Source organism: Oncorhynchus mykiss, chromosome 21, assembly GCF_057628025.1.
Source record: "Oncorhynchus mykiss isolate SJ-2025 chromosome 21, ASM5762802v1, whole genome shotgun sequence".
Classification (NCBI taxonomy): Eukaryota; Metazoa; Chordata; class Actinopteri; order Salmoniformes; family Salmonidae; genus Oncorhynchus; species Oncorhynchus mykiss.
Window position 1 is genome coordinate 37,418,164 of NC_143042.1, and position 23,978 is coordinate 37,442,141.

General features: G+C 44.8%; 1 protein-coding gene across 2 annotated transcripts; it reads left to right on the forward strand.

Moving 5' to 3' along the window:
* The first annotated feature begins 5,844 nt into the window (after positions 1 to 5,844).
* On the forward strand, positions 5,845 to 23,733 carry LOC110500496 (uncharacterized). 2 transcript variants are annotated; one of them, XM_090214572.1, is made up of 12 exons: positions 5,845 to 5,983; positions 12,167 to 12,412; positions 12,825 to 12,857; positions 13,191 to 13,353; positions 13,742 to 13,932; positions 14,088 to 14,734; positions 14,977 to 15,416; positions 18,581 to 18,878; positions 19,109 to 19,548; positions 19,634 to 19,828; positions 19,966 to 20,095; positions 20,829 to 23,733. In XM_090214572.1, exons 2-12 carry the CDS (start codon positions 12,364 to 12,366, stop codon positions 21,438 to 21,440), a joined length of 3,198 nt encoding a protein of 1,065 aa, XP_090070698.1. In that variant the 5' UTR covers positions 5,845 to 5,983; positions 12,167 to 12,363; the 3' UTR covers positions 21,441 to 23,733. The 2 variants fall into 2 exon arrangements, with proteins under 2 accessions (XP_090070698.1, XP_021433566.3); XM_021577891.3 differs by having other exon boundaries at positions 13,209 to 13,353.
* The last annotated feature ends 245 nt before the right edge of the window (positions 23,734 to 23,978 follow it).

The window sequence follows — 23,978 nt, forward strand, 5'->3', positions numbered from 1 at the left end:
AACTAGGAAACTCGGAAATGTCCGACTTGCTGATTCGTTGATCGCGGCACGTGTATAACTACAACCAGTTAGCAAATCTGACATTTCCAAGTTTCCTAGTTCCAACTAGTTGTGGAACGCGACAAGAGTCCTTCAACAGATAGACAATAGAGAGAGAGAGAGAGAGACGAACTATTTGCACATAGTTACAACACTGCATAACATGACATTTGAAAGGTCTCTATTCCTTTGGAAATTTTGTGAGTGTAATGTTTACTGTATATTTTTGAATGTTTATTTCAGTTTAATTTTTTAATTTTAATTTTTTACCTTTATTTAACTAGGCAAGTCAGTTAAGAACAAATTCTTATTTACATTGACAGCCTACACGCTGGGCCAATTGTGCGCCGCCCAGGTTGTGATACAGCCTGGATTATGATTTTAGGGTTGTGATACTTGCTTTGGCAATGTAAACATATGTTTCCCATGCCAATAAAGGCCATTGAATTGAATTGAGAGAGAGAGTTCCTCCATCTCCACCCAATCCATCCAATCCACCTTTCCAGAAACAAGTTTCTCACCGTTTCCGCTTGTTATAGAAACCCCTCAGCCCCCAGCTGTGCCCTGGACACCATATGTGAATTGATTTCCCCCCATCTATCTTCAGAGCTCGTACTGTTAGGTGACCTAAACTGGGAAATGATTAACACCCCGGCCGTCCTACAATCTAAGATAGATGCCCTCAATCTCACACAAATGATCAATGAACCTACCAGGTACAACCCAAAATCCGCAAACATGGGCACCCTCATAGATATCATCCTGACCAACCTGCCCTCTAAATACACCTCTGCTGTCTTCAACCAGAAACTCAGCGATCACTGCCTCATTGCCTGCATCCGTAATGGGTCTGCGGTCGAACACCCCTCATCACTGTCAAACGCTCCCTAAAACACTTCAGCGAGCAGGCCTTTCTAATCGACCTGGCCCGGGTATCCTGGAAGGATATTGACCTCATCCCGTCAGTAGAGGATGCTTGGTTATTCTTTTAAAGTGCTTTCTTCACCATCTTAAATACAGTGGGGCAAAAAAGTATTTAGTCAGCCACCAATTGTGCAAGTTCTCCCACTTAAAAAGATGAGAGAGGCCTGTAATTTTCATCATAGGTACACTTCAACTATGACAGACAAAATGAGAAAAAAATCCAGAAAATCACATTGTAGGATTTTTAATGAATTTATTTGCAAATTATGGTGGTAAATAAGTATTTGGTCAATAACAGAAGTTTATCTCAATACTTTGTTATATACCCTTTGTTGGCAATGACAGAGGTCAAACGTTTTCTGTAAGTCTTCACAAGGTTTTCACACACTGTTGCTGGTATTTTGGCCCATTCCTCCATGCAGATCTCCTCTAGAGCAGTGATGTTTTGGGGCTGTTGCTGGGCAACACGGACTTTCAACTCCCTCCAAAGATTTTCTATGGGGTTGAGCTCTGGAGACTGGCTAGGCCACTCCAGGACTTTGAAATGCTTCTTACGAAGCCACCCCTTCGTTGCCCGGGCGGTGTGTTTTGGATCATTGTCATGCTGAAAGACCCAGCCACGTTTCATCTTCAATGCCCTTGCTGATGGAAGGAGGTTTTCACTCAAAATCTCACGATACATGGCCCCATTCATTCTTTCCTTTACACGGATCAGTCGTCCTGGTCCCTTTGCAGAAAAACAGCCCCAAAGCATGATGTTTCCACCCCCATGCTTCACAGTAGGTATGGTGTTCTTTGGATGCAACTCAGCATTCTTTGTCCTCCAAACACGACGAGTTGAGTTTTTACCAAAAAGTTATATTTTGGTTTCATCTGACCATATAACATTCTCCCAATCTTCTTCTGGATCACCCAAATGCTCTCTAGCAAACTTCAGACGGGCCTGGACATGTACTGGCTTAAGCAGGGGGACACGTCTGGCACTGCAGGATTTGAGTCCCTGGCGGCGTAGTGTGTTACTGATGGTAGGCTTTGTTACTTTGGTCCCAGCTCTCTGCAGGTCATTCACTAGGTCCCCCCGTGTGGTTCTGGGATTTTTGCTCACCGTTCTTGTGATCATTTTGACCCCACGGGGTGAGATCTTGCGTGGAGCCCCAGATCGAGGGAGATTATCAGTGGTCTTGTATGTCTTCCATTTCCTAATAATTGCTCCCACAGTTGATTTCTTCAAACCAAGCTGCTTACCTATTGCAGATTCAGTCTTCCCAGCCTGGTGCAGGTCTACAATTTTGTTTCTGGTGTCCTTTGACAGCTCTTTGGTCTTGGCCATAGTGGAGTTTGGAGTGTGACTGTTTGAGGTTGTGGACAGGTTTCTTTTATACTGATAACAAGTTCAAACAGGTGCCATTAATACAGGTAACGAGTGGAGGACAAAGGAGCCCCTTAAAGAAGAAGTTACAGGTCTGTGAGAGCCAGAAAAAAAGCCAGAGATATGCAACTTTTCAGGGAAGTTAGAAACCAATATACACAGGCAGTTAGGAAAGCAAAGGCTAGCTTTTTCAAACATAAATTTGCATCCTGTAGCACAAACTCCAAAAAGTTCTGGGACACTGTAAAGTCCACCTCCTCCCAGCTGCCCACTGCATTGAGGCTAGGAAACACTGTCACCACCGATAAATCCACAATAATTGAACATTTCGATAAGTATTTTTCTATGGCTGGCCATGCTTTCCACCTGGCTACTCCTACCCCGGTCAACAGCCCTGCACCCCTCACAGCAACTTGCCCAAGCCTCCCCATTTTGTTCTGAAAGAGTTGCAAAATCTGGACACCTACAAATCAGCTGGGCTAGACAATCTGGACCCTCTCTTTCTAAAATTTTCCGCTACAATTGTTGCAACCCTATTACTAGCCTGTTCAACCTCTCTTTCGAATCGTCTGAGATCCCCAAAGATTGGAAAGCTGCAGAGGTGATCCCCCTCTTCAAAGGGGGAGACACTCTAGACCCAAACTGTAATAGACCTATATCTATCCTACCCTGCCTTTCTAAGGTCTTCAAAAGCCAAGTTAACAAACAGATCACCGACCATTTCGAATCCCACCGTACCTTCTCCGCTATGCAGTCTGGTTTCCGAGCTGGTCATGGGTGCACCTCAGCGACGCTCAAGGTCCTAAACGATGTCATAACCGCAATCGACAAAAGACAATACTGTGCAGCCGTATTCATCGACCTGGCCAAGGCTTTCGACTCTGTCAATCACCACATTCTTATCGGCAGACTCAACAGCCTTGGTTTCTCAAATGACTGCCTCGCCTAGTTCACCAACTACTTCTCAGACAGAGTTCAGTGTGTCAAATCGGAGGGCCTGTTGTCCGGACCTCTGGCAGTCTCTATGGGAGTGCCACAGGGTTCAATTCTCTGGCCGACTCTTTTCTGTGTATACATCAATGATGTTGCTGTCACGAATATCACCGAAGGTGACTCCCCTTCCCGTTCGGGTGGCGCTCGGCGGTCGTCGTTGCCGGTCTACTAGCTGCCACCGATCCCTTTTTCCCCTTTTCGTTTGGTTTTGTCTAATTGGTTTCACCTGTTCCTTGTTGGGGTTTTGGGGTTGGGGTTATTTAAGTTCGGTTAGCCCGCCTGTGTTTGTGCGGGCTTGTTACTGTTATGTAAAGAGGTGTTCTTTATTATTGTGGGTTTTCCGCTGTCCAGTGAGATACCAGTGTGTACTTGGGTGGAGTGTATTTCACCTGTGTTCAGCGTTACACATTGTACGTTTTCAGTTGAACATTAAAGCGTGTTTTTTCCCGAATCCTCTGCGCCTGACTCCACACCCATTCACTCTTTGAGCGTTACAGTCGCTCTTGCTGCTGGTGATTCTCTGATCCACCTCTATGCAGACGACACCATTGTGTATATTTCTGGCCCTTCTTTGGACACTGTGTTAACTAACATCCGGACGAGCTTCAATGCCATACAACTCTCCTTCCGTGGCCTCCAACTGCTCTTAAATGCAAGTAAAACTAAATGCATGCTCTTCAACCGATCGCTGTCTGCACCTGGCCGCCCGTCCAGCATCACTCCTCTGGACGGTTCTGACCTAGAATATGTGGACAACTACAAATACCTAGGTGTCTGGTTAGACTGTAAACTCTCCTTCCAGACTCACATAAAGCATCTCCAATCCAAAATGAAATCTAGAATCGGCTTCCTATTTCGAAACAAAGCATCCTTCACTCATGCTGCCAAAAATACCCTCGTAAAACTGACTATCCTACTGATCCTTGACTTCGGCGATGTCTCTTACAAAATAGCCTCCAACACTCTACTCAGCAAATTGGATGCAGTCTATTCCAGTGCCATCCGTTTTGTCACCAAAGCCCCATATACTACCCACCACTGCGACCTGTATGCTCTCGTTGGCTGGCCCTCACTTCATATTCGTCGCCAAACCCACCGGCTCCAGGTCATCTATAAGTCTTTGCTAGGTAAAGCCCCGCCTTATCTCAGCTTACTGGTCACCATAGCAGCACCCACCCGTAGCGCGCCCTCCAGCAGGTATATTTCACTGGTCACCCCCAAAGCCAATTCCCCCATTGGCCACCTTTCCTTCCAGTTAGTTCTCTGCTGCCAATGACTAGAACGAATTGCAAAAATCACTGAAGCTGGAGACTCATATCTCCCTCACTAACTTTAAGCATCAGCTGTCAGAGCAGCTCACAGATCATTGCACCTGTACATAGCCCATCTGTAAATAGCCCATCCAACTACCGCATCCTCATATTGTTATTTATTATTTTGCTCCTTTGCACCCAAGTATCTCTACTTGCACATTCATCTTCTGCACATCTATCACTCCAGTGTTTAAATGCTAAATTGTAATTACATCGCCACTGCGGCCTATTTATTGCCTTACCTCCCTAATCTTACCTCATTTGCACACACTGTATATAGATTTGTTTTATATTGTGTTATTGACTATACGTTTGTTTATTCCATGTGTAACTCTGTGTTGTTGTTTGTGTCGCACTGCTTTGCTTTATCTCAGCCAGGTCGCAGTTGTAAATGAGAACTTGTTCTCAACTGGCCTATCTGGTTAAATAAAGGTGAATACATTTTTGGGGGGGAATCTTACAGATGTTTATTTATTTTTATTTTTTATTATGAACGGAAAAAAATACAAAAATAGAAATATACAAACAAGAGTACATAACTTAACAGTATTACATATCGAGATACATTTTCAATTTGTCAAAAAGGTTTTATGGTGTGTATTGCTTTTTTGTTTTTACATTTACTGATAATTTCAAAATAATATTTCAATTATATCTTAAATAATGTGAAGAGGGGTTTGTTCTCCACCTACTTCATTTACATCTTACAGATGTGTGAAGCCTATCTCAGAGAGGTAAAAAACAGCGGTAGACGCTGTGTCCGTATAAATATGAACATTAATTTATCACAATTCATCAAAAACAACACCCCAGGATAGTGTAAATTATCAAAAAGAACTACAAGAACAAGTTAGGCAGACAATTCAGTAGTCATTTGATTTCAATCCACGTTGTCTCAGTCCATTGACGAAATACATAAAATGTGTGTTACCTTGCTGATTACAAAACGTGCTAATGCAAATAATGTTACATTGTATTCTCTGATGCAAGGCCGTCTGCTTTAATACAATTCCACTGTGGTATACCCAATCTGAGGGATCGTCTCACTAGCCTAATCAATTCTGACACCTTGTGGTGAAACATGATAACAAAAATGTATCCTAAACTGTCGATATGAACACCATTGAAACGAATTCGTGAATCGAGGAACAAGTTACATTTGTTGATAAATCTGAGAAAATTATTCGTACACCGGTTTGGCTGTTTAACATTGGAGTTTGTTTGGGGCGTTGTGACAGCCGAAGCCTCAGTCTGAGCTTCTAGCACCACCCCCTCTCCTGTTCCAAGTAAACAATACGGAAGTTGCCCAGAACTCTGCCTATCAACAAGAAAGACGACAGAAAGGGTAAGGTTGCTAACTTCGTTGTTACAGGCATTTATATACACCATTTATCGCCGTTTTTTAATTAATCTGTACATCCGAGTGTTTGTATGTATATATGAATGCTTTTTAATTTGTTTTTATCGCGTGGCACGTTCAGGAAAACATAACGAAAGGAAGAGGGAACTTAGTCAGAGCTATCATTAGCATTAGCCACAACAAGGCGAGAGAGCGAAGCAGGGGTGTATTCATCACGTTCTATAATGTAAGAACCAAACGGAACGAAACGGGGAGGGACCTAACTGAATTTGTCCAATAGAATCGTTCGTTTTCGTTGGAAAACGGTTTCCTTTTAGAGTAAACTGTTTCTGTACAAAACGTTTTGCAACAGAATTGGCGTGATGAATCCCTTCCTCTTCAAGGAAGTTTGCGGGGGCAGGCATTCAGAAGGTCTAGAAGCTATGTACATAATTTCACATAATCTAGAATTAAAATGACACAGAAAAAACGCGATATTAAAAATCACAAGCATTTTTGTGTTTAGGATTAGCTTGCTGGTAAATCATACAGCACAAGGTTAGCTAGATGCGTCATTTAGTTAGCCAACATTACTGGCAAGGCAGGACATGTCTGTGTATAATATTCAAGAGTCACGATCGGTGTCGTTTAAGATGAACATGACGTTATTTATTTATATTACAGAATATTGGGTGACTGTCATTCATATTACATTCACCCAGCTCAATGAAACATCGATAGGTTAAGGATACTAAGTCACATGATACTCAAAATGTACCGTTACCCGTCATGAGGTTGCTACAACCTAGCATATGAATGAAAGTTTACAACGTAGGTGCACAGGTCGAGATAATTGAGTAATCAAGGTGACAGACCATGACACATTAAATATCGATTTACACAATCTTGCCTGTATCTAGATGATCTAGGGCGGCTATATCCAAACAGCGGTACGCCAAATAAAAATATGATTCGCATTTTCAAACAGTCCATTTAGATTTTCCAACGGGGCTATACATTTGGGTGATGTTTTTTAAATATGTTTTTATTTAACCTTTATTTAACTAGGTAAGTCAGTTACGAACAGTTTCTTATTTACAATGACGGCCAAACCCGGACGACGCTGGGCGAATTGTGCGCCGTCCCATGGGACTCCCAATCACGGCCGGATGTTATTCAGCCTGATTTCGAATGCAGATGCAGTGCCTTAGACTGCTGCGCCACTCGGGAGCCCTAATACAGGTAGCCTAGTCAAATAATTAACATCCAATCACATTAACCTTTACTCTCTCGCGGGAATTCCACTAATGGTCCGTATGTAGACAAAGGTAGCTGCTGCTCATTCCGTTTGCTCGAAAATTGATAAATGGTTAAAGAAATGTAAAGTAAGAGGTGCAAATATGATGAGAACTACATTGATTTGGGGCTCACTTATATGGGAGTAGTGCCTTTCCTCAGCAACATTATATGTACAAAAGTACTATCTCACAACTCAATGAAACCTTCACTCTTGCACAGACATTTAGAAATGAAACATGCCTATTTGAAAAATAAGCCACAGGTGTTTTTTGAGCGAGAATAAAGATGACTTTCGATTAGTAAGACAGGTATAAAAGCAGATACATTTATAAGAAGGGGCTAGAAGCGTCTTATATGTTGAGCTACCTAGTGGCTAGGACAGGCAAGCCCCATACTATTGTGGAGGACTTAATTCTTCTGATATGGCTGAGACAATGCTGGGGGAAAAGGCCCAAAAAACTATTAAAACAATTTCTCCATCAAACAACACTGTTTCATGACGCATCAGTGACATGGCAGGAGATGTTTTGAAACTGTTACTGCTTCGCATACAAGCCAGTGAATTATATGCGTTAAAGCTGGATGAGTCAACAGATGTGGCGGGCCTGGCACAGCTCCTGGAATATGTCCGTTATGTTTTTTTTGGGGGATCAATTAAGGAAGACATCCTCTTCTGCAATCCACTGGAAACCAGGACAACATGAGAGGATATTTTTAAAGTACTGGACTGCTTTGTGACATCAAATGGACTTTGGTGGTCAAGATGTGCTGGTATCTGTACTGATGGCGCAAAAGCCACGTCAGGGAGACAACGCGCGTGCAAGCAGTTGCTCCCGACGCCATTTGGGTACACTGCAGCATCCACCGAGAGGCTCTGGCTGCCAAGGGAATGCCTGACTGCTTGAAAGACGTTTTGGAAACTACAGTGAAAATGGTTAACTTTGTTAAAGCAAGGCCCCTGAACTCTCGTGTATTTTCTGCATTATGCAATGATATGGGCAGCGACCATGTAACGCTTTTACAACACTGGTTATCAAGGGGCAAATTATTGACACGTTTTTTAAAATTGAGAGACAAGCTTAAAGTTTTCTTTACTGACCATAATTTTCACTTGTCTGACCGCTTGCAAGATGATGAGTTTCTCACATGACTGGCCTATCTGGTTGATGTTTTTTTCTCGCCTGAATGATCTGAATCTAGGATTTCAGGGACTCTCCGCAACACGTCTTTCCATCATTGTATGTTTTGTTTTGTGTGCAAATGAACTTACGCTTACGTACATTGTCAAATGTGGTATAGTGAAGCAGATGAGTGAGCTGGGTGCTCAATTACGCAGGTACTTTCCCAGAACAGATGAGACACACAACTGGATTCGTTATCCTTTTCGTGCCCTGCCTCCAGCCCGCTTACCGAAATCTGAACAAGAGAGCCTCATCAAAATTGCAGAGTTATGTGCATCCTTTCAAGCACACCCTTCTCATTAATCTGTGGTGATTTATTCACAATTGTTGATGAACAAATAAGGTTTTATATGTAAGATGGCAAAATAAAGAGCAAAATGATCGATTATTAATGTAATATTATTTGTGCCCTGGTCCTATGAGAGCTCTTTGTCACTTCCCACAAGCCGGGTTGTGACAAAAACTCACATTAATTCTTACAGTTCGTTAACACATCGTATAGTGTGTGTGGCAAAAATACAACATTTAAGTGACCTGACCCTGGTGCTAGAGGGGGTATGCAGCTGGAGGTTGAATGATTGAAGGGGTATGGGACTATACAAAGTTTTTGTACCACTGATCTAGGGTGAAATCATTAGTCCAACAGTTGGAAATTAGTTTCTATTGGACAAATTCAGGTATGTTTATCACCGTTCCATTTTAAGAAATATTTTAACAGAATCGGCGCAATGAATACACCCCTGATCACATGCAAACACAGTTCACTTTCATAGCAGCCACTTATAAACAACTCGTTGTGTATATATAATTCCTTCTCGCATATATCTATGCGCTCTCCTCTCACCGTTTCACTTCGCTTGTGGACTTCAGTGCACAACACATCAGCTGTCTGTGACAAGGCAAAAAAAACTATCCGAGCTATGTCATGACCGCTAACCGCTACACACAGCCTACATAATTGTCCTGTCATAGTCAACATAGCTACTAGAACTAATGCGTTAGTAAACCCGTTACAATCAAGCAGTACAGTGAGCAGCAAGCAGTTTAGCAGTTACACCGGTGGGTCCCAGTGAAAACAAAAATAATACAAATTAAGGCTTGCCTTGCCTTGGAAGAGTTCCGGCGTTAGATAGCCAGCTAGCTAACATAGCATCCCTCTCTGTTTAAGCCAGGTGTTTGAGTAGGCTAAACTAGCTAGCTGCATTCAAAGCTAACAAAGTGAAAGTAAAAAAATGTATACTACGAAATATACAGTTGAAGTCTGAAGTTTGCATACACCTTAGCCAAATACATTTAAACTCAGTTTTTCACAATTTATGACATTTAATCCCAGTAAAAATCCCCACTCTTAGGTCAGTTAGGATCACCGCTTTTTATTTTAAGAATGTGAAATGTCAGAATAATAGTAGAGTGATTTATTTCAGCTTTTATTTCTTTCATCAAATTCCCAGTGGGTCAGAAGTTTACTTACACTCAATTAGTATTTGGTAGCATTGCCTTTAAATTGTTTAACTTGGGTCAAATGTTTTGGGTAGCCTTCCACAAGCTTCCCACAATACGTTGGGTGAATGTTGGCCCATTCCTCCTGACAAAGCTGGTGTAACTGAGTCAGGTTTGTAGGCCTCCTTGCTTGCACACGCTTTTTCAGTTCTGACCACATTTTTTCTATAGGATTGAGGTCAAGGCTTTGTGATGGCCACTCCAATACCTTGACTTTGTTGTCCTTATGCCATTTTGCCACAACTTTGGAAGTATGCTTGGGGTCATTGTCCATTTGGAAGACCCATTTGCAACCAAGCTTTAACTTCCTGACTGATGTCTTGAGACGTTGCTTCAATGTATCCACATAATTTTTCTACTTCATGATGTCATCTATTTTGTGAAGTGCACCAGTCCCTCCTGCAGAAAAGCACCCCCACAAAATGATGCGGTCACCCCCGTGCTTCACGGTTGGGATGGTGTTCTTCAGCTTGCAAGCGACCCTCTTTTTCCTCCAAACATAACGATGGTCATTATGACCAAGCAGTTCTTTTTTAGTTTCATCAGACCAGAGGACATTTCTCCAAATAGTACGTTCTTTGTCCCCATGTGCAGTTGCAACCATAGTCTGGCTTTTTTATGTCGGTTTTGGAGCAGTGGCTTCTTCCTTGCTGAGCGGCCTTTCAGGTTATTTCGATATAGGACTCGTTTTACTGTGGATATGGATACTTTTTTATCTGTTTTCTCCGGCATCTTCACAAGGTCCTTTGCTGTTGTTCTGGGATTGATTTGCACTTTTCACAACAAAGTAGGTTAATCTCTAGGAGACAGAACCCGTCTCTTTCCTGAGTGGTATGACGGCTGCGTGGTCCCATGGTGTTTATATTTCGGTACTATTGTTTGTTCAGATGAACATGGTACCTTCAGGCGTTTGGAAATTGCTCCCAAGGATGAAACAGACGTGTGGAGGTCTACAATTATTTTTCTGAGGTCTTGGCTGATTTCTTTTGATTTTCTCATGACGTCAAGCAAAGAGGCACAGAGTTTGAAGGTAGGCCTTGAAATACGTCCACAGGTAGACCTCCAATTGACTCTAATGATGTCAATTAGCCTATCAGAAGCTTCTAAGGCCATGACATAATTTTCTGGAATTTTCCAAGCTGTTTAAAGGCAGAGTCAACTTAGTGTATGTTTACTTCTGACCCACTGGACTTGTGGTACAGTGAATTATTAGTGAAATATTCTGTCTGTAAACAATTGTTTAATTGTAGATGTCCTAACAGACTTGCCAAAGCTATTGTTTGTTAACAAGAAATGTGTGGAGTGGTTGAAAAACAAGTTTTAATGACTCCAACCTAAGTCTATGTAAACTTCCGACTTCCAGCTAGCTCCCTCTCTCTTGCTTCTCCTTAATTTTGGAAAAAAAATAATTTGTTCAAGTATTGTCTTCTCTCTTTGAGTCAACTACTCACCACATTTTATGCATTGCAGTGCTAGCTAGTTGTAGCTAATGCTTTCAGTACTAGTCGTTCTCTGATCCTTTGTTTGGGTGGACAACCTGTTAGTTCTTGCTGCAAGAGCTCTGATAGGTTGGAGGATGTCCTCCATACGTTGGTCATAATTACTGTTTAAGTATATGGAAGGGGTAAGAACCATGAGCCTCCTAGGTTTTGTATTGAAGTCCATGTACCCAGTGGACAGACGCTAGCTGTCCTCCAGCAATACCACGGCGCTACCCTACAGAGTGCTGCTGAGTCTACTGTAGACCTTCATTGCAAAACAGGGTGTTTTAATCAATTATTTGGTGACATATGAATATACTGTATTTAGTATAGTTTTATCTAAAAAGTTTAACGTTTTTATTTTTCTGGAATTCTTTGAGGATGTTCCTGCCCTTGCTCCTCTGAGGAGCCTTCACTGATGTAAACATTGGGTTCTTGATAAAAACAGAAAACCATCACATTGAACACAACACATGCTTTAAGCGAACAACTTCAGATGTCTGGCTGTCATAAGTAAAGGCTTAAGCAAGTTCTGTAGCTATGTTTCTGTCATTTCCTCCTGTTCCTCTAAAAATATACCCTGGTCCCAGATATGTTTGTGCTGTCTTGCTATTTTTTTGGTGTGTCAATGGCAATAGGACTTAGCAAGACAGCACAAACCGATCTGGGACCAGGCTAGTCAAAATAGCTATTTCTGCTGACTAGGGTTGATCTTTTTATTTTCTCAGGTGAAGTCTTCCTGAACGAGACATTAGCGATGATGGGGCCACTCAGCAAGGCGGACTGAGGGGGATCTGGCTAGATGTTATTCCATTCTAGTTTGCTTTCTTTTCACCATTTTTGCTCTTTCATGAGCACCTGCATTTCAGAGGAGCACCATCATTTCAGAGGACCATCATCATTTTAGAGGAGCACCATCATCAGAATGACTGTCTCTTTCAACCTTTGTGTCATCAACATTTTGTTTGTAACTGGTGGGTTTTACTTTGAATGTGACCCATCTATCTGCCTGTTTTGTCTGTCGGTCCATATGTCAGGTGGTTAAGAACAATACTTAAGGCCAGGGCTCTCCAACCCTGTTCCTGGGGAGCTACCGCGCTGTAAGTTTTCGCTCCAACCCTGATCTAGCACCCCTGATTCTAATAATTAGCTGGTTGATACGCTGAATCAGGTTAGTTCACAACTGGGGTTGAAACAAAAACCTACAGGAGTGTAGCTCTCCAGGAACAGGGGTGGCGAGCCATGCGTTAGGCCAACAACTATTGTAAACATTGTATTTTGTAAGCAGTATCTAGTGTGAAATGTACCGTGTGCAAATACTTGTCAGATCTTTAGTAATGCCCGATTCAGACCTCTGTAACTCTGCTTTTGCCTGTTGATTCACAGCCTACAGCAGCCTGGAGCTGGTCTCCAGTACTGGTAAGAGCGCTAACCCCCCCCCTCCCTCTCTCTTGCTAATGTCTCTATTCATGTTATCAAAGGGACCCATCTGCCTCTCACCAGTTTTACACAATACTCATAGTTATGTGATCAACATGGGTAGGCGTGGGAGTCTCAACTGTAATTGACAATCAGTGGTGGCACCTCCGGTTCCTTTACATGATTTTGCACTCCAATGTTTCAGGCGGTATATATCAATTAATAGTGTATTACGGCTTGATTTAATCAGACCAGGAATACCGTAGCAAAATGTTTTGAAACTGGAAAACAAATGTGTTCTCAGGCTGCCCCTCCCAGTCTAATATACTGTAGGGTTCTTCTCTCTCCCAGCTCATTGTGGACGATCTCCCCAAGTCCTGGAGGCTGCGAGAGGAGAGATCAGAAGCTTTGTGCACCGCAGCTCGTCCTACCGCCCTCGGCCCTTCTACTGTAGTTGGATTATCAAGGCACATGTAGGAGAGCCTGTTATTCTCAGGTAAAATCTCCCCGCTCGCTGTCTTACCGCTGTCTTAGGGGCTTATTTGGTGGGTCAGGGTGCATCAACGTGTGTCCCCAAAACAACTTCTAGTCTTTAACCCTCTTGGCCCTAGTGTACACCTGAAGGATTTAGGTAGGCGTAAGCAATTGGAGGAAGAGTTTGTACAGCCTGTCAGTGGTGGAGCTACTACCATGTTCTTTAAATATACTTATCCAATACTTTCAGATCTACATGAAGTGCCCAGGGTGTACGGTGTAGGGGTTGTGACCGGACTGGACTTTAGAAATGTCACATTGTGTAAAGGAAAATGGCTTCATTGCCAAATAATGTAGTTTTTGATTGTTTGCTTACTTCTTTATCTATTTTTTTCCCGTCGATCTTTCAGTTTCTCCCAGTTTTCCACACGGTGTAAGAAGGAATGGGTCTCGGTGACGTCATCGACTGGCAAGCCCATTACCCTCTGTGGTTCCGACCTGCCGAAACCCATGGAGTTGATGGGGGGAAACATTACAGTGACGCACCACTTCCTGCCACACTTATTCCCTGTGTCTGCGTTCCGCCTGGGCTATGTCAGAGGTATGGTGCCGTGATGTTAGGCTGTATCACTTGTTAATCATCACCTAGTTGACTCGTTATAACTCTCTTTGAGTACCAGGAAATGTAATATAGCTAATATAAATATCAGCTCTTCTCCCTCTCTCCCCCTTTCCCTGCCACTCCTCTCTCTCTAGACTCCGGGGACTGTACGGGTGTGGACTTTGAGTGTTTGGGCGGGCGCTGCCTGCCCCTGTCGTGGCGTTGTAACGGCCGGGTGGAGTGCCTGGGTGAAGGGGTGGGCCTGGGCGTAGACGAGCAAGACTGTGATGGAGAGATGAAGATCCTGAATCTGGATCTTGAGCATGGCAAAACAGTGGTGGCCACCGCCACACCAGAGTCCTACAGGGCGCGGGAGACCGTAAGAGAGAAGAACAGGGGGAGTAACAGCAGAGGGAGGGATTGGGAAACAGTAGGGAAGGCACCGGGCGAGCTGGAGAAAGAGGAGGAGGAGACAGAGAAGCAAGTAGACGAGAATGAGGACCACACCAAGGAAAAGGAGCCAACCAATCCTATATATGACTTCTGGCAGTTCCAGGCTCACAGAGCCCACCCCAGTGTGACCCGGGCCCCCGTTGAGTGGCCCTGTGGGGGCCTCCTCCAGGCCTTCTATGGGACGTTCACCCCTCCTTCCATCAGGGGCCCCTCTCTGTTCTGTGTGTGGACCCTGGACCCACAGGAGTCTAGGCCTCTGAAGCTGGACCTGCGGCTGCTGGAGCTGGGGCCTGGAGACACGGTCACCATCACTGACAGACAGCAGGGCACCGGGGAACTCCTCAAAACTGTGAGTGTGCCTGGGGGTGTGTTTGTGTCTTAAGAATTAGGTAAAGTGGCCCCTTATAAACGGATACGGGGTCAGATATTATTTAATTACTCTCGGATTGGAAGTAGGCTAGTCTTATTGTTGATCTGTGGTGAAAGCCAACTTCTACCTCTAGAGTTTGTTACAAGACTGATCAGTTCAATTACCCAAGTTAATTTACTCATTCTAATCATTTCACCATCTTCTCTTTCCCTTTGTGACAGATCACCAGCGCGTCCAATTACAAGGCCATCCAGGTCGAGTCCCGGACCGGCCTCCTCTCCCTGACCTATCGTACGCTCCCCGGCTCTGAGGGGCTAGGCTTCAACGCCACCTACCGTGTCGGGGGCTACTGCCCCCCCTGGGAAGGTAAATGTGGGGGTGCCGCGGGGGGCTGCTACACCCAGGAACAGAAGTGTGACGGGCACTGGGACTGTCCCAAGACGGGACATGACGAAGCAGGGTGCAGGGGATGTCCCCGGGACCAGTTTGCCTGTGGAGTGGCTGGGCAGAGGGCACTGCTGGCGGGGCATAGCTTCCTAGGGCGTCCGGTGTGTTTCCCTGCCAAGGAGAGGTGTAACTACCAGCTGTACTGTTCTGATGGGAGCGATGAGAGAGACTGTTCTATATGTAAACCTGGGACCTTCCACTGTGACAGTGACAGGTAGAGGAGTGTGTGTGTGTGTGTGTTTGGGGGGGGGGGGTCATTTTTCTGCCAATGAAATCCTTATAATTGAGATTCTTCAAAGCGTCAGATGACATGGCCTTCACAATCACCCGACCTCACCCAAGTTCAGATGGTTTGGGATGAGTTGGACCGCAGAGTGAAGGAAAAGCAGCCAACTAGTGCTCAGCGTATGTGGGAACTCCTTCAAGACTGTTGGAAAAGCATTCCAGGTGAAGCTGGTTGAGAGAATGCAAAGAGTGTACAACGCTGTCATCAAGGCAAAGGGTGGCTACTTTGAAGAATCTCCAATATAAAATAGATTTTGATTTGTTAAAACACTTTTTTGGTTACTACATGATTTTATATATATATATATATATATCACACACACACACACACACACACACACACAGTGGGGCAAAAAAGTATTTAGTCAGCCACCAATTGTGCAAGCTCTCCCACTTAAAAAGATGAGGCCTGTAATTTTCATCATAGGTACACTTCAACTATGACAGACAAAATGAGAAAAGAAATCCAGAAAATCACTTTGTAGGATTTTTTATGAATTTATTTGCAAATTATGGTCGAAAGTAAGTATTTGGTCACCTACAAACAAGCAAGATTTCTGGCTCTCACAGACCTGTAACTTCTTCTTTAAGAGGCTCCTCTGTCCTCCACTCATTACCTCAAATCAAATCAAATTGATTTATATAGCCCTTCATACATCAGCTGATATCTCAAAGTGCTGTACAGAAACCCAGCCTAAAACCCCAAACAGCAAGCAATGCAGGTGTAGAAGCACGGTGGCTAGGAAAAACTCCCTAGAAAGGCCGAAACCTAGAGAGGAACCAGGCTATGTGGGGTGGCCAGTCCTCTTCTGGCTGTGCCGGGTGGAGATTATAACAGAACATGGCCAAGATGTTCAAATGTTCATAAATGATCAGCATGGTCAAATAATAATAATCACAGGCAGAACAGTTGAAACTGGAGCAGCAGCATGGCCAGGTGGACTGGGGACAGCAAGGAGTCATCATGTCAGGTAGTCCTGAGGCATGGTCCTAGGGCTCAAGTCCTCCGAAAGAAAGAGAGAATTAGAGAGAGCATACTTAAATTCACACAGGACACCGGATAGGACAGGAGAAGTACTCCAGATATAACAAACTGACCCTAGCCCCTGACACATAAACTACTGCAGCATAAATACTGGATACAGCATAAATACCTGTATTAATGGCACCTGTTTGAACTTGTTATCAGTATAAAAGACACCTGTCCACAACCTCAAACAGTCACACTCCAAACTCCACTATGGCCAAGACCAAAGAGCTGTCAAAGAACACCAGAAACAAAATTGTAGACCTGCACCAGGCTGGGAAGACTGAATCTGCAATAGGTAAGCAGCTTGGTTTGAAGAAATCAACTGTGGGAGCAATTATTAGGAAATGGAAGACATACAAGACCACTGATAATCTCCCTCGATCTGGTGCTCCACGCAAGATCTCACCCCGTGGGGTCAAAATGATCACAAGAACGGTGAGCAAAAATCCCAGAACCACACGGGGGGACCTAGTGAATGACCTGCAGAGAGCTGGGACCAAAGTAACAAAGCCTACCATCAGTAACACACTACGCCGCCAGGGACTCAAATCCTGCAGTGCCAGACGTGTCCCCCTGCTTAAGCCAGTACATGTCCAGGCCCATCTGAAGTTTGCTAGAGAGCATTTGGATGATCCAGAAGAAGATTGGGAGAATGTCATATGGTCAGATGAAACCAAAATATAACTTTTTGGTAAAAACTCAACTCGTCGTGTTTGGAGGACAAAGAATGCTGAGTTGCATCCAAAGAACACCATACCTACTGCTCTCACCTCGTTGGGGTTCTCTGTGGGGTGGAAACATCATGCTTTGGGGCTGTTTTTCTGCAAAGGGACCAGGACGACTGATCTGTGTAAAGGAAAGAATGAATGGGGCCATGTATCGTGAGATTTTGAGTGAAAACCTCCTTCCATCAGCAAGGGCATTGAAGATGAAACGTGGCTGGGTCTTTCAGCACGACAATGATCCCAAACACACCGCCCGGGCAACGAAGGAGTGGCTTCGTAAGAAGCATTTCAAGGTCCTGGAGTGGCCTAGCCAGTCTCCAGATCTCCACCCCATAGAAAATCTTTGGAGGGAGTTGAAAGTCCGTGTTGCCCAGCAACAGCCCCAAAACATCACTGCTCTAGAGGAGAACTGCATGGAGGAATGGGCCAAAATACCAGCAACCGTGTGTGAAAATCTTGTGAAGACTTACAGAAAACGTTTGACCTCTGTCATTGCCAACAAAGGGTATATAACAAAGTATTGAGATAAACTTTTGTTATTGACCAAATACTTATTTTCCACCATAATTTGCAAATAAATAAATTAAAAATCATACAATGTGATTCTCTGGATTTTTTTTCTTCTAATTTTGTCTGTCATAGTTGAAATGTACCTATGATGAAAATTACAGGCCCCTCATCTTTTTAAGTGGGAGAACTTGCACAATTGGTGGCTGACTAAATACTTTTGTGTGTGTGTGTGTGTGTGTATATGTGTGTATATGTGTGTATATATATATATATATATATATATATATACATATATATATATATATATATATATATATATATATATATATATATATATATATATATATATATATATATATATATATATATATATATATATATATATATATATATATATATATATATATATACATACACACACACACACACACACACACACACACAAAATAGATTATCTTTGAGAACTAACAAACATCAAAATAAAATATAGACAGTGAAAGAGAAATTGAAAATTCTAAAAGCAAGAATTTAGCAGTGTTGATTTTATTTGGTTTGAGCAAAAATAACACCGCGTTGACCATGGCAAATTTCTCTCAACTCCATGGATAAATGTGTAGAATTGCAGGACGTTGGTCCATTGTCACACCCCCTACCATGCCCACAATCTAAGCCCCCTTTTGATCCCTCAAAAAAGTGTGTGTATGCACGCATTTAATGTTTGTTAGTGAGCTTTGATACGTGTGTTAGTGTAGTTTCGATGTGACATGCGTTTGGTGTGTTTCGATGTGTGTGTATACGCCACCTGAACTGTTTATGGCTCTGCCCCAGGTGTGTTTTTGAGAGCTGGCGCTGTGACGGCCAGCTGGACTGCAAGGACGGGACAGACGAGCTGAACTGCACCGTGACCATACCTCCCAAGGACGTCACCTGCGGGGGCCTCCTCCAGACCTTCTATGGGACGTTCGCCCCTCCTTCCATCAGGGGCCCCCCTCTGTTCTGTGTGTGGACCCTGGACCCCCAGGACTCTAGGCCTCTGAAGCTGGACCTGCGGCTGCTGGAGCTGGGGCCTGGAGACACGGTCACCATCACTGACAGACAGCAGGGCACCGGGGAACTCCTCAAAACTGTGAGTGTGGGGGGGCGGGGGTGTGTGTAATGGAGTTTGGTTTGCCCCTAATAAACTGAAACGAAGTCAGATATTTATTTTAAAAAATCAGAGAGTAGGGTGGTCTGATCCTAGATCTGTGGTTAAAGCCAACTTTTCTACCTCTGAAATCACTGGGAAAGTTAATAAAACCAAGTTAATTTACTCAATCTAATCACTTCACCCTCTCCCTCCCTTTCCCTCTGTGACAGATCACTAATGCGTCCAATTACAAGACCATCCAGGTCGAGTCCAGGACCGGCCTCCTCTCCCTGACCTATCGTACGCTCCCCGGCTCTGAGGGGCTAGGCTTCAACGCCACCTACCGTGTCGGGGGCTACTGCCCCCCCTGGGAAGGTAAATGTGGGGGTGCCGCGGGGGGCTGCTACACCCAGGAACAGAAGTGTGACGGGCACTGGGACTGTCCCGAGACGGGACATGACGAAGCAGGGTGCAGGGGATGTCCCCGGGACCAGTTTGCCTGTGGAGTGTCTGGGCAGAGGGCACTGCTGGCGGGGCATAGCTTCCTAGGGCGTCCGGTGTGTTTCCCTGCCAAGGAGAGGTGTAACTACCAGCTGTACTGTTCTGATGGGAGCGATGAGAGAGACTGTTCTATATGTCAACCTGGGACCTTCCACTGCGACAGTGACAGGTAGAGGATGGTCTGTGAGGGTGCGTGGTGTGTTTTTGATGTGTGTAAGTGTATATGCCATCTTGACCGTTTGTCTCTTCCCCAGGTGTGTGTTTGAGAGCTGGCGCTGTGACGGCCAGGTGGACTGCAAGGACGGGACAGACGAGCTGAACTGTTCCGTGACCCTGCCTCGGAAGGTCATCACCGCGGCAACCGTTGGCAGCTTGGTTTGTGGGCTGTTGCTCGTCATTGCTATGGGCTGCACCTGCAAGCTTTACTCACTGCGCACCCGAGAATACAGGTATCCCTCATGCACCTCACACGTCAGGTTTACTACATGTTGATGCTTCATCACCCACAAATGCCTCCCTTGATCTGTGTCCAAATTGTCTTATTGGACCAGACACCCATATGTTTCTGTCTGTCTTCCTCCTGCAGTATGTTTGCTCCAATCAGCCGCCAAGAGGCGGCGCTGATCCAGCAGCAGGCTCCTCCCTCCTACGGTCAGCTGATTGCCCAGGGCATCATCCCTCCAGTGGAGGACTTCCCCACAGAGAACCCCAACGAGGTGAGAGCCTAGTAACAGGTCTAGGATCAGCTAGCAGTCCCCCAATCCTAACCCTAAGTGACCTTAGATCAGGAACTAACAACAACTTTGTTCCACTGTGCTCTGATTGGAGCACAATTAATTGAAGGCCTCAAATAACAGATTACTTGAGATTTCCTTTTTTTGGTTTCCTTCCTTTACAAGGGGAATCCATCACTAACTTAGTTTATTTGAAATCTCCTCAGTAGGACTGTCGGTCCTCTGACTCCTCATGAGTAGCCTTATCTGACCTACCAGAGGCACTGAGGCTTCAGCTTCACTGGTTGACTCAATATCCTCAGCCTGCATTATGAAAGTAGCAGCAGGAGCATGGTCTCATAGATTGAGTTACACCAGGGCCTGTAGGAGTGCTGATCTAGGATCGGTTTAGCTTTTTAGATCGTAATGAGTAATATTATACGGACAGGGGGGGGGATCTGATCCTAGAGCTGTCTGATTAGCTGCTGCAGACAGCTGAAGGAGGTCAAGAGGACTAACTAAAACAATGTGCTCTCTGTGTTTCATTGTGTTGTAGCTTCTTTTAATGGTGATCTTACGCAAATCATAAACTTAAATGATAATGTTAAGAAATAAGCTTATTTCTTATAGCACATTTTCAAGTTCAACAAATGAAATCTCAAGGTTTTAATATTTTTCTTGTTCTGTGTCTGCCTCTCTGTCTCTGTGTTTCTCTTTCTCTCTCTCCCCCCATCAGTCTTCCTCTCTTACTCTGAGAGGTATCCTCCAGCTCCTCAGACAGGACACCGCCAACTCTCCACGTCGCCGTCGCCGGCCCCGATTCGTCCGCCGGGCTGTCCGTCGCATGCGGAGGTGGGGCTTAATCCCTAGAACCGCCTCCAGGCCCTCCCAGCCTTCCAGTTCCGCCCCCCAGCAGACAGATCCCACCTCTACTGGTGCAGAGCCCAGTCAATCAACTCCCGCAACTTCCTCATTGGCTGTGGAAGCCGTCAATCTGCCGTTGCCACAGAAACTAGGCTTGCTCCCTCAGACGGTGCAGCACCCACCACCGCCGCCTCCCACCTCCCTTCCTCCACCCCTCGTCTCTATCCCAGCCACCCCCCAGAGCTTCCCTGTGGCTGCCCCTCCCACCCCCAGTAGCCCCTCCCTGGCCTTGCTCTTCCACTCTCTGGCGCGCGGTATCTCTCGCTTCCGCGCCTCGCCGTTCTCCTCCTCCTCCCCCACCAACTCCCTGCCCCTCTCCGCATCCCCCTCTTTCTCCTCTTCGGAGGATGAGGTGCTGCTTATCCCCCTCTCGGAGGACATGACCTCGGAGGATGACGTCCCCCTGCTAACCCTTGATCCCTGACCTTATCCAAACCCCACCGCTATCCCCCTCCCTAAATGTTGTGCACAGTGCTCGCGCACAGGAGCACTGCAAGGCTCTCCCCGTCTCTGTGCTGATGTAGTGCCTTTTGAATTACATTCTACTGACTGTAGAAATCTAGTATTCAATGCTTTTATGTTATTGAGTGTGGGACCTCCTTGAGAAAGTGTATACGTGTGCCTGCCTCTGCGTGCGTGTAGTCATGAATGTGTGTAGTCTGAAAGTGGTGAACTTTGCACAGAGAATCTTCCTCCCTCATGCTCTAATATATCAGCTACTGTCAAATGAGTGATTTTGTTTTTAACACATGAAAGAGCTTGTCTTTATGAGACTCGTATGTGTGTTTTAGTATTTATGAGGGTGAGTGTAGGGCGGCAGTGTAAGGGTATGGAAGATATTCTAATATTATAAGTTATACCCCCCCCCCCGTTTAAGTGCCTTGTTTAGAAGCTTCCTGCATATGATGAATTTGAATGATTACACACACGTACTGCATGCATACTGTCACAAATACGCTATATATACAAAAGTATGTGGACACCCCTTCAAATTAGTGGGCTCTGCTATTTCAGCCACACCCGTTGCTTACCGGTGTATAAAATCGAGCACACAGCCATGCAGTCTCCAGTAGAATGGTCCTACTGAAGAGCTCAGTGACTTTCAACGTGGCACCGTCATAGGATGCCACCTTTCCAACAAGTCAGTTCTTCAAATGTCTGCCCTGCTGGAGCTGCACCAGTCAACTGTAAGTGCTGTTAATGTGAAGTGGAAACGTCTAGGAGCTTCAGCTGTGAAGTGGTAGGCCAGACCGAGTGCTGAAGCGCGTAGCGCGTGATAATCGATTGCAACACTCACTACCGAGTTCCAAACTGCCTCTGGAAGCAACGTCAGTCAGCACAATAACTATTCTTCGGGAGCTTCATGAAATGGGTTTCCATGGCAGAGCAGCCAAAAGTTGGCTGGACTGGTGTAAAGCTCGCCACCATTGGACTCTGGAGCAGTGGAAACGCGTTCTCTGGAGTGATGAATCACGCTTCACCATCAGGCAGTACGACGGCAGATGCCAGGAGAACGCTGCCTGCCCCAATGCATAGTGTCAACTGTAAAGTTTGGTGGAGGAGGAATAATGATCTGGGACAGCTTTTCATGGTTCAGGCTCTTTAGTTCCAGTGAAGGTAAATCTTAACACTACAGCATTCAATGACAATTCTGTTCTCCCAACTTTGTGGCAACAGTTTGGGTAAGGCCCTTTCCAGTTTCAGCATGACACTGCCCCCGTGCACAAAGGGAGGTCCGTACTGAAATTGTTTGTCTCGATCGGTGTGGAAGAACTTGACTGGCCTGCACAGTCCTGACCTCAACCCCATCGAACACCTTTGAAATGAATTGGAATGCAGACTGCGAGCCAGTCCTAATCGCCTAACATCCGTGCCCGACCTCACTAATGCTCTCGTGGCTGAATGGAAGCAAGTCCCCGCATCTAGTGGAAAGCCGTCCCAGAAGAGTGGAGGCTGTTATAGCAGCAAAGGGGGGGACCAACTCCATGTTAATGCCCATAATTAATAGAATGAGATATTCGACGATCAGGTGTCCACATACTTTTGGTCATGTAGTGTGTGTGTATCTACACAAAAAGGCACACCTACCTTCTCACAGACAGACTGTTTTATATTGCTTTTTATAATTGATAAATTCCATGCAGTTCTGCAAACTGGCAATAATTTTGGGGACCCTCCTGGTTAGTGCATGTATGGCATAACTTGTGTGTGTAATGTATGCACTTAAATGTGATGTATGAATGTTTATAATGTAATTCTCTAGTACATATTGTGTCTAGACTCACAAGACAATCTCTCTCAGTGCCTGAGGTTGGGTTAGACTTGTGCAGTGCACGCAGAACGACGAGGCCCCCCAGGGGCAACAGGCACAACAAACTTGACTTGAAGTCTCACCCCTTTGTGAATCCAACCCACTCTACCACACTTTGACACGATGAACAAATAGCGCATGAAGCGGCGTTTCAGTGTGCCATTTGTATAGCATATTCTTTTGTTTATTTCTCGCTTTTGTCCTCCAGAAATGTACTTTCAATTTTATTTTCTTATTGTTCTGTTTACCTGGTTGTACTGAATGTATTCAATTATACATGGAGTGGTTGGACGATTGCAATCTAATAATAAGATTGTAGAGTGATTTTTTTAAAATAGGGTCTATTTCACTGTACATAGGCAAAGAGATGAACGAATCCACAGAGATTAAACAATTTGCACTTTTATTTGGACTCTTTGTGTGTGTGTGTGTGTGTGTGTGTGTGTGTGTGTGAGGTGTGTGTGTGTGTGTGAGGTGTGTGTGTGTGAGGTGTGGGTCGAAGAAGGGAAAGTGCAATGTTAGGAAAAGTAAAGAAGTGGTAAGTTTTTAGATGAGGAGGTGGTCTATAAGCCATTGTCCTCTGTCTTCTGGGAATGTATCAAAGACATGTCACATCAGTCTCTCCAGAAGAGCCCCAGGGCGCCATGACGA

Excerpts from the sequence above, each read along its gene's own strand:
- LOC110500496 (XM_090214572.1), top strand. The coding sequence starts at position 12,364 with ATGACTGTCTCTTTCAACCTTTGTGTCATCAACATTTTGTTTGTAACT. Across the intron at positions 12,413-12,824 it reads CAACATTTTGTTTGTAACTG|CCTACAGCAGCCTGGAGCTG; the intron begins GTGGGTTTTACT and ends GTTGATTCACAG. Across the intron at positions 15,417-18,580 it reads TTCCACTGTGACAGTGACAG|GTGTGTTTTTGAGAGCTGGC; the intron begins GTAGAGGAGTGT and ends GCTCTGCCCCAG.